The 10,227-nt window shown below is 38.0% G+C and overlaps 1 protein-coding gene across 1 annotated transcript in view; it reads left to right on the forward strand.

Moving 5' to 3' along the window:
- RNF17 (ring finger protein 17) overlaps positions 1–10,205 on the forward strand; it is a 54,532-nt gene extending 44,327 nt beyond the window's left edge. Inside the window, exons 31-37 of the mRNA XM_054182981.1 lie at positions 134–259; positions 3,469–3,579; positions 5,587–5,743; positions 7,088–7,223; positions 8,494–8,683; positions 9,042–9,143; positions 9,517–10,205. Of these exons, the coding sequence (XP_054038956.1) occupies positions 134–259; positions 3,469–3,579; positions 5,587–5,743; positions 7,088–7,223; positions 8,494–8,683; positions 9,042–9,140 (819 nt within the window). The 3' untranslated portion in view covers positions 9,141–9,143; positions 9,517–10,205. The remainder of the gene's footprint in view (positions 1–133; positions 260–3,468; positions 3,580–5,586; positions 5,744–7,087; positions 7,224–8,493; positions 8,684–9,041; positions 9,144–9,516) is intronic.
- The last annotated feature ends 22 nt before the right edge of the window (positions 10,206–10,227 follow it).

A 10,227-nucleotide genomic window follows, 5' to 3' on the forward strand; every position in this document is an offset into this window, starting at 1 on the left:
CTTACTGGTTTTATATCTTTGATGAATGAGTATGGTGCATATAGGAATGACAGGTTTGAACTTCCTGGTCACTATTTCTAAAACCTCAGTCACGCTGTTACTGTTAGAAACTTATTTTTTCCTGTGTAAGTAGGAATTACCAGATAACCCATGGGGCAAATTGTCCATCAGCCTGTATTTTGGTGGAATGTCGCTTTCTTCCTTCATGGCATACAAGAAGTACTGTGTGGCTGAAGATTGTCAGGACATATTAAAGCTGGTGAGATTTGTGTGTCTGTGTTTTGCTGGTGGTATTCCGATGCTAAAAAGATCACTCAGTTGCTTGTTGTGACCTTTGATTTGTTATTTCTTTTTACATTTCTGTACAGTTTTGTGATGTAACAGCAGTAAGACTAAGTACGTAGCTCTGTAGCATAACAAGTGTAGATATGATGTGTTGCAATTCATTATTCCATACAATCTTAGCTAAGACTTTGTTCTTGGACTCCTTACTGAAAAGAGATTTCTCCGTTTTTTTTAAAGTCCAATTAGTTTTTCTGTTCCTCTAAAACTTAAAAGGATAGGGATAGGATAATATTTTTATCACTTGAAGGGATTAGTTATTCCTAGAAATGTATCCAAGGATGGAGATATTAAAAAGTAAATTTAATCAAGTATTTTAACATAAACCTAGTGATTTCCAAGGAATTTGACTAGGTTCTTCGTTTCAAGTGTCTGAGATACTCATCTGGTGTTCTTTAGAGGAGGATTGAGATTTTCACCAGACTTCGTTGTCTTAACATAAAAAAATTAGATAAGTGATTTCTCTGGGTTTTTTTTCTTGAAATCTGAGGATCAGGTTTATTTACATTATTAAGGCTTTGTTGCATTTTTTCTGCTTAGTTCTGTTCAAGCCTGCCAATGTATTTTTCATTCCAGCATGAGTCTCTGCTTCAGAAAATAATTTTACAATATAGACCATGCTGCTGTCACTGCTGATGTAAGTCTTGGCATGTATACCAGTGGCCTTGTGATGCAGTTATAAAAATCTCTCAGTGTATATTAGAACTGAGTAACCACGGAATACCTAATTGTAAATCAGTCTCTCAGTAGGAAACTACACCAGAACACGAACCATGGTGAGCTTACAGCAGTGTATCTCATTCTAAGTGTATGTGTACATATATGTGTGTTCACGTGTATAAACATATACACACTTGCATACTCACCTATATATACAAGACCATTATACTGTGGTATTTTTTGATGGAGGTTTTCTGTTTGGTTGGTTTTGCTTGTTTCTCTGACACTGTGTGTCAGAACTGAGTAGCCAGGTGCTGCCTTGTGCTCATATGTTCAGGTGTATGGGACTATGGCGTTGCTTCATTTGACAGACAAGTTTTTAATCTCTTTGTTCTGAGCTCAGGCTTAACTAACAATTATTTTTAGAATGACTTTTTCTACAGCAGTTGACTACAAACTATTTCCAACCACCTGCACCAAAATCAGTTTAAAATTCCTTATACAGACTATTTTTGTATTTAACTGCATTGCATACTGGCCCCCCAGACAACCTGTTAGGAACATATCAGGACAGGCCTGGAAGAAGGATGGGGATGTCAGTTAACTGTGGATATATGTTGAAGGCCAGCCATGTGGGTTGAAGGCCAGCTGTGTTGGTCATAAGTCCTACCATCTCTGACACCACGAAGTCCTGTTCTGTCACTGATGTTTGCAGCAGACTAGTGGAAAAGCGTTCTGTAAACAGCTAGGTAGAAGGACCTTTCCTGCTTTCCTTTTGTCAATATGAGAGTAACGTGTAAGGTACCCTGTCTGTTTCAGGGAAATACAGAATCTGAGGCTTGCCAGGCTGTCACTTCTGTCTTCTTCATCCTAAAGATAAGATGTCTTTAATGACCCACACTACTGGGTGGGCTCCTGTAGGCTGTTCATAAACAAAGCATTGCATGTGGTAGAGAAGGCAGTACAGCATAACACACTGCACTGCAGCCTACCATTTACTTAGTTTGGATTAAATTCTTCATGCTGAAAAGCACTCTTGTGTTACGTGATGTGAAAACTATAAATGACATAATTTCTGCTGTGGCTTTATAGATGTAATAAGGAATGTAAGCCATTTTAGATTTTTAAAGAACAAAGGTATAAAGGGTAGGGGACAACTGTTTGAAATAGGTAACTCCTAAAGATGTGGTTTTAGTATCAGTATTTACAACTGGATTGTCTATGCCTAAGTGTGGTAGGTCTAGCAGTAACCAATCTAGTGACAATAAGAAAAGACTGTCAACATTAACAACAAAAATGTGAATGCAATTTTTCTTTCCAAGACACACATAAGAGCTGACTGAGATACCCAGCTGAGCTACGTGCAGTGCTCAGTTGGAATGAGCTGGAATTTAAGTTAAATCATTAGAGCCAGGTGTAATCAGGTGGCCTGTCACAATGCTCCTGATTGTTTTGCGGAAATCTGGCATTTAGATTGTATGTCTCTATGGTGCAGTTAGACATCCTTTCTTTACTAGCATTTTATAAAGATAGGTGTTTTGTCTTTTTTAATCTTAGGAGTACATACTTCCAATGGAAAAGCTGGTTTTTCCTAGTTAAGTCTGCATAAATAATGGGGTTTTGTATTGTATCCTATGTCAGATGATGCAGGGCGAAGAAAAGGTCAGAATTTATTGTTTTGTTTTGCAGCTATCTGTATCTGGTTGTTTCCACTTCTTTTTTTGGTCTGGACATGATGAAAACTGTTCATCAAATAGATGTGTAAAAATAAAATGCCTTTTAGAGAAATTGTACGTTTTGTTATGTTTTATAGTGAAGTCATGACCTATGACCCAGATGAGCTATGTGCTATACATCCTTATAAACACAAAACTTAATGCATGAAGGTTTATTTTGTCATGAACCAAACAAGTTAATGGCATGTAGAACTCAAACTGTAAATCATGTGGCCTTAGAAGAAGACACAATGGAGCATGCTATGCTACTGAGACAATATGTATCTACTTGAGAAAATCGGTTATCTTTTTGAAGGAGAGAGAATTCTCGTGGCTAAGGAGTTAAATTATCCTTTGCCTTTCTCTTAAGGAATAATTTGCTCTGACAAACAGCAATAACATTAGGCATGGCATTCAGGTTTAATCTGTGCTAATTAATTGCTATTATTTTAGTTTTTCTTTCTAAATATTTTCTCTCTTTAAAGGGAATTCCATATTTAATGCATTTTTGAATTAACAGCTATCAAGTTAGCAAGTCAGTATGCTAAGATCATTTCAAAGATTTATGCTTTATATTTTGAAAGTGTTAATTAACTAGTTCTGTTGTGTTAACTTTCAGCTAAAGCTGCTTTTAAACCCCTAATAAGTATTGAAAGGAAATGTTGATTAATTTTTTTTTTTTTCATCAAAGACACACTGTTTACATTATCAGAGAACTCCTGATTATTGACTAAAGTCTGTCTTGGTCTAGGAGCTACTTTTAGGAGATGTTCCTGTTTTGACTTCATACACGTTGCCACCACTACCTGTTCCAGGAGATACGTTTCCTGTCAGAGTTACGCATTTGGTGTCCCCTAAGGAGGTACATTTTGTAAACATCTCGTATATATTGCAGACAGGAACTGTTGCAGTCCCATCATGCTGGTGAAAAGGAAATCATGGCTAACAATTTTAGATAATATAAAAAAAGTATTAATAAGGTTGTAAAATACTACTGTGTTATTGATACAGATGGTTGTGCAGTGCAACTGTGAATGAAACCTTACTTGAAATACCCTCTTGGGTGGGGGCAGAGAAATAAATACTGACCGTTTCCCTACAAAAAGGAATTTTAAGAATTGCAATATTGTAGTCTGGTACTTACCTTGTATAATAAGAAAATATACGTAACAATAATGATTTATCTCTTCTTTATGCTCCAAAAGTAAAATTACTGGAACGTTTTACAGTAACCTGCACACTTTACGACTGTAACAGCCAGATTTTACTGCCTTTGGTCACTGATTGATTATTGATTTTTGTGTAAACTGTTCTGACTAACACAAGATGGAAGTGTTTGGGTATCTTAGAAAAGGGCTTTTCTTAAATTGTGTATTCTGCTTCCTCTCTTACAGGAGAAACATAATGAATATTTTTTGTTCATTTTGTGCAAATGATTTGAATTCTTGCTTTTGAACATGGTATATAATTGTTAACACTAGATCCTACTCTGGACTCCTATAGATTTTAAGTAGCAGTTGCATGATGGCGTTGCAGCTTGATTATATTGTGTACAAATTAGAAAATGAACATTGATTTTTCTTTCTGGCTACTGAATTATAATTCTGAGTTTAGAAAAAATAATTGCCCAATCATTGATTTGTTTGGATTATCGGTAAAATGCAATCATGAAATGGTCAAGTTTTCAATTCGTAGTGATGTAAGGAGGGGGGTTAGCAAAACCTCCACCTTGGACTTCCAGAGGGCTGACTTTGGCTTGTTCAGGACACTGGTTGAGAGAGTCCCTTGGGATACAGTCCTGAAGGGCAAAGGGGTCCAGGAAGGCTGGATGCTCTTCAAGAAGGAAATCTTAAAGGCCCAGGAGCAGGCTGTCCCCAAGTGTTGCAAGTCTAAAGGGCGGCGAAAATGGCCAGCCTGGATGGACAAGGAACTTCTGATGGGATTTAGGAATAAAAGAAGGGTTTACCACCTTTGGAGGAAGGGACAGGCAACTCAGAAAGAATACAGATATCTCGTTAGGTTATACAGAGAGAAAATTAGGAAGGCAAGGGAGGGTTAGATTAGATATTAGGAAGAATTACTTTACTGAAGGAGTGGTCAGGCACTGGAACAGCCTGCCCAGGGAGGTGGTGGAGTCACCATCCCTAGAGGTATTTAAGAAACGTCTAGATGTGGCACTTCAGGGCATGCTCTAGTGGCAGAGATTGTAGGTTGTTTGGTTGGACTCGATGATCTTAAGGGTCCTTTCCAACCATGAAGATTCTGTGATTCTATGAAAATATCGTAATGTTCTGAAGTGGCTTGGTTCAAAAAAAAAAAAAAAAACAAAAAAAAACGAAAATCAGAAGCTGTTACGTAGATGTTAATTCGGCTGTGCATGTTGTTTAAGCTTTCATTTCTTTGACCTATAGCACTATACTGATGACCCAGTCATAAATTAGGTGACAGGAATGTCTGCATAGCAAACAAAACAGCATTTCAAAAGTTATTATTTCATTAACTTCAAAATTAATCTCTAGTTTGATATTATGAAGTGAGATTATTTAACAAGTAGTAAAAGGGAGGAATCCTAATAAGACACAGCTGTGAAATCTTATATGGGTGTATTCTTTAGTATGTGCATTCCTTATATTCTTTTTAATGCTGAAATGTGGATTGTAATAAGTCATTACTCTCTTGTGCTTTTGGGAAAAATTTTGTGTACATGTGAAATTATTCATAAATTGAGGAAATAAGAAAGGGGAGCAAGTATGTGCTGAACCCTTTGAAGACAGGAACAAGTAATCTGATAACCCTTGATCACTGGTGGAATTTGAAGGTTCTAAGAAGTCTGCAAAGATTGTAATATGAGAGTCTTTTCTTTGAGTAGGTATATATTTGCCTTGATCCTTCTAAGAACCCTAGGATGCAGTCTGCCACAGAAGGAGATGCCAGCTGTGACTCGGAGGTGGTGTGCCTTGATGAAGCCCTGAAATGGTGCAATAAAAGCGTGGAGTCTCTTCCTCTTCTAACACACTTCCAAACAGGTGTGTTAGTGTGTTTATTTTCCCTGTTGTTTCATGTGGATGTAAAATGCCCCAAGTTATTTCTGAAGAATAGGAATAACTATATTTCTGTGAATCTTTCAATAATACTTCTGGAGAGTAAGGAGTAACACTACGCTATAATCAGGAGTGTAAAAAAAAAAGGAGGTCGAGGGGAGACTATCGCGTTCTACAACTACCTGAAAGGAGGTTGTAGTGAGGTGGGGCTTGGTCTCTTCTCACAAGTAACAAGCGATAGGACAAGAGGAAACAGCTTCAAGTTGCACCAGGGGAGGTTTAGATTGGATATTAGGATAACTTCTTCACCGAAAGGGTTATCAAGCATTGGAACAGGCTGCTCAGGGAGGTGATTGAGTCGTCATCCCTGAAGGAGGTGTTCAAAAGACGGGTCGACGTGGTGCTTAGGGACACGGTTTAGTGGTGGAATTGGCAGTGTTAGGTTAACAGTTGGATTCTGTGATCTTAAAGGTCTTTTCCAATTTAAATGATTCTTCTATTCTATAATCATGTTTTTACTTTTGATGAAATTGAGACTTCTGTGTCCTTCTGCTCCACTGGAAAATGATGGAAAGAACTCTGATGCCTGCTAAAGTTGGTGAACTGATCTTAGATTGCATGTGTCAAAAACAAAACTTTTCCCTTGAGGTGACTGTCATTGACGCTGTAACTGTGAAAATCTTGCTATTAAATATTCAAGACAGAAGTTACATACAGAAAAATCATGTTACCGAGAGTTAGAAATTATGTGAACCCTGAAGAGCATCACTTCACTTTATTCTGGATTTCTCCATTTAGGCAAAAGATATGCTTCAGTTCTCTTGTCCACAGCTGTTGGGCATAAAATAACATGAAGTATGTGGGTCTAATACTTTGTGAAGACACTAGTTATTGCTAGTATTTGGTTCTACCAACTAGTAAAATTCTGGTTGAGATTTTAGGCAGCATCTGCCTTGTGTCCTCCAGAGTATTGTCTATTCTCTTACGGATCGATCTGTTTACTTAACTGAAATGTGCAATTGAGTTGAAATTGAAAAGTTTAAATGTTAAACAGTTTGGATCGCTATCTTTACCAAGCAATTTTCTGTTAATTCTTATTGTTGCCATGTGAGGTAGAGCCACGTGACTTAAATTGCATGCTGATGGTTGTGAATGGGAGTTCAGAGAGAATTGGAGGATGCATCGAACACAATAGCAGCATGAATTGGAGAAGGAAGAAAAAACTTAATCTTGGTCACAAAGTAAAAGGGATTTTCAAGTTCAGTTAGTTTGTACTGCACTGGGAGTATATTTTGAGGTGTTCAGTGGTTTGGTTTTCTCTTTTTACAGAAATGCCTTGCCTTGTAGAATACCAGGATGGTTTATGGTATAGAGGAAAGCTCCTCTCCGTTGAAGAATTTAACCCTGTTAAGATCCTGGTTCAATTTGTTGACTATGGTAGTTTTTCAGTTGTCCCAACAGACAGGTAAATACGTAAGAAAAAAATGCATGTAAAATGTCTTATGTGTGTATGTATACACTTACATTATAAAGTATGTACTTATAAATAAGTGTATGTACATTTATTATTTATTTTTATATAACTACAGAGGTATTAATAATTTAGCATTAGATTTCAGTTGGAGAGAAAGTTGGCTGGTTAAATAATTTCAGTCTGCAGGGTATAGGGTTGTGCTTCTCTTTCTCAGGTTGTTCTGAGGAGCCCGTTGTTACACTGTCAGATTTCTCCATCATCTTCAGGTTACTTAACCTGTGAAGTAGGCTCAAGCTTGTAATCTGCTTTTGCACCCAAGAAGCTTACACAAAGTAAGGACTGAACCCTTCAGGTGTACAAACAAATCCTCTGATCCTGTGTACTGCAGTCTGCGTAGAAGACAGCTGGGGAATAAGATAAGGGAGTATCTGAGTGGGACACGCCCCAGGCTGCTTGTGTGGAATTTGGAGGTTCAAAGCCCTGTTCTGCCTGGTGCTGAGGTGCTCTAGAAACTGCCCCTGTGCTGGCACACGGATGTCAGCTGTCTCAAACACCCCAGGCTTTTAGGGTCCCCCCATGTGAAGCACTTTCACTTTATATATATATATATATACACTGCTTAATCACATTGGCTTCCTCTTGGGCTCATTGAGGGTTCTACAGGTCCTTGCTGCAGATAAGGAAAAACAGGAATTTTAAAAGATTTCCTGCTTCACAGATTGTTAGGGTCACGGGAGAGAGTGTGTGTTTTACTTCAGAGTTGCACTTCCCACTCTGCTTCCCCATTCCCTTGGTTCTGGGATAGAAAGATAGAAGAATGGGGAGATGATAATATAAAACCAAGGTACCTGTTTCCAGTAGTGTGTCTAGAGCACATCCAGGCATGAAGCACTTTGGAACGCAAAGGTCTGTGTCATTTTCTAGATGCACCAGATTCGGAGCCTGCATTGTGATGACTTGCGCTTGCATTCCAAAGCTCAAATCTGTATTAGGCACTTGAGACTCCTCCCCAGGCACTGTAATGGGGAGCCAGTGTGCCTGGAGGGGTCTGTATGATACTGGCCTGTTTCTTGATAGTTACTGCGTTGAAGTCCTTTAGAAGGGCCTAGTCCTACTTGAGCAATTGTTTGGTCTGACACCAGGGACTCTGATACCAGCTTCCACACCGTAAAACTACTGCATGAACCATTAAGCTATCCTTATGTCCATACTGATAGTTTTGCAGGTTGTTGCAGGCAAGTGTTTTTCATTTTTGTTTTAGGTTGCGTCAGATACCTTATCATCTGCTGAAGTACCCTGTTCAGGCAGTACGAGCTTTTTTGACTGGATTTAAACCTGCTTCATATGACCAAAACGTGGAAAGAATTCCGTATTCCCCAGAGTGGAGTGTGGAAGCATTATGGGCTATGATGGAGTGCGTTGAAGGAAAACAGCTCTCTGCTTCCATACTTGTGAGAAACGCTTCCTTCTTTTCTCCGAGTTCTTGTGCAGCCTAAAGTTCTTACTAGCACTCAAGAGTATAATTTCTGAGTATTTGTTTTACTGTGAACCCTCATAACTTAAAATTGTGAATCATTTACCGTGAAGGAATGCTGATGAAGAGAGCAAATCTTGTGGTGCTCTTAATCCTGCAGATAAAGTTCCTGAGTATTCTGTTACCAGTTTCTTTTACTTGAAAACAAACATATTCTTTGTATATTCATAGTTCCATTTAGGCAGTGAGTATAGCAGTAAAATAACTTTTACTATTGGTTAGCTTGAGATTTAAATCTGTTACTGTCAAAACTCTGTCCAACTTCTGGTTTTCAGGCTTTTTCACCAGAGGTCACCATTTCTTTGTATGAAGATGATGAAAATTTAGTTCATATGAAACTAATAGAAATGGGACTTGCGGATTTGGATGAGTAACATGTAAGTACAGTGAATATGAACTACAAATTCATACCATTGCAAAGGTGTGGTTTCAAAAGTTCTAAGCAAAATCTTAACTGTCAGTAATGCTGACAACTAGACTTTATTTAAAAAAAAAAAAACCCTTCTGTCCATACTTCCACTCTTTTAATAAAATAAAATGCTATTTGAAAAATAGAATTTTTTTACATACACATTACTGAAGCCCACAGTATATATAGCTTTAAGAACTAGCAGGTACTGAAACAGAGAGCCCTAAAGCAGTATAACAGAAAGAGCTTTTGCTGCTAGTAACTGAGGAAGGTAACTTGCAGATGTGTGGCAGTGTATTCTGCCCAAACAATCAAAATTAATTGTTTTTCTTCACTTTCAGCTTTTGATCTCAGTGTCCAGTGACAGTGGTTCTCAGATCCACGATAACATCTGGACGTCCATACATCTAGTCAAACACAGAATACTTTAAATGAGAAGCTTTACCATATGTGTTGTCTACAGAGAATACTGGAGACGTGGATTTTCAAATTTCTTTGCCAACTCTGTTAAGTAGTTCTTTTCCCTCCCATTTAATAAGCGCTCTTCTAATCTATTTTTACAGATAATGTTCCCAACACTTGAATCTTGAAATAGTGAAACTGTATACACACATCTCAATCTCTTTTGACCTTAGAGACTGAAGTATTGTTCTGTGATATCCTTTTCATAAGAGTGGATGGAATTAATGTGTTGGTAGTAAAGAAATAGAGAAAAAGCTATTTTAGTTCTAGTATCTTCCTAGAAGACTTGGAAGGTGATAGTTTTATTACTGTGATGGAACTCTTGTTTATGTCTTGAGCATATTTGGTGACAGACTTCTCCAGTATCAGAATCTGAAACGCAGAGTGAACAGTTGGGGGTGGGGGAGTGTTACTATCTTTGTTCTGGAATGTTTGCATTGCTGCTGTGTTTGCTGTTCTCAGTCATAAGGAGATGGATGTGGTTCAGGTGTCCTTGCACCTCCTTATCTCCAGGAATTGCAGTGTTCATTTGACAGTGTTGGAATAAAGAGGAGCTTCTTTTCCTTTACTGCTATAGTGTGTAAGGTTTC

Source organism: Rissa tridactyla, chromosome 1, assembly GCF_028500815.1.
Source record: "Rissa tridactyla isolate bRisTri1 chromosome 1, bRisTri1.patW.cur.20221130, whole genome shotgun sequence".
NCBI classification, from domain to species: domain Eukaryota; kingdom Metazoa; phylum Chordata; class Aves; order Charadriiformes; family Laridae; genus Rissa; species Rissa tridactyla.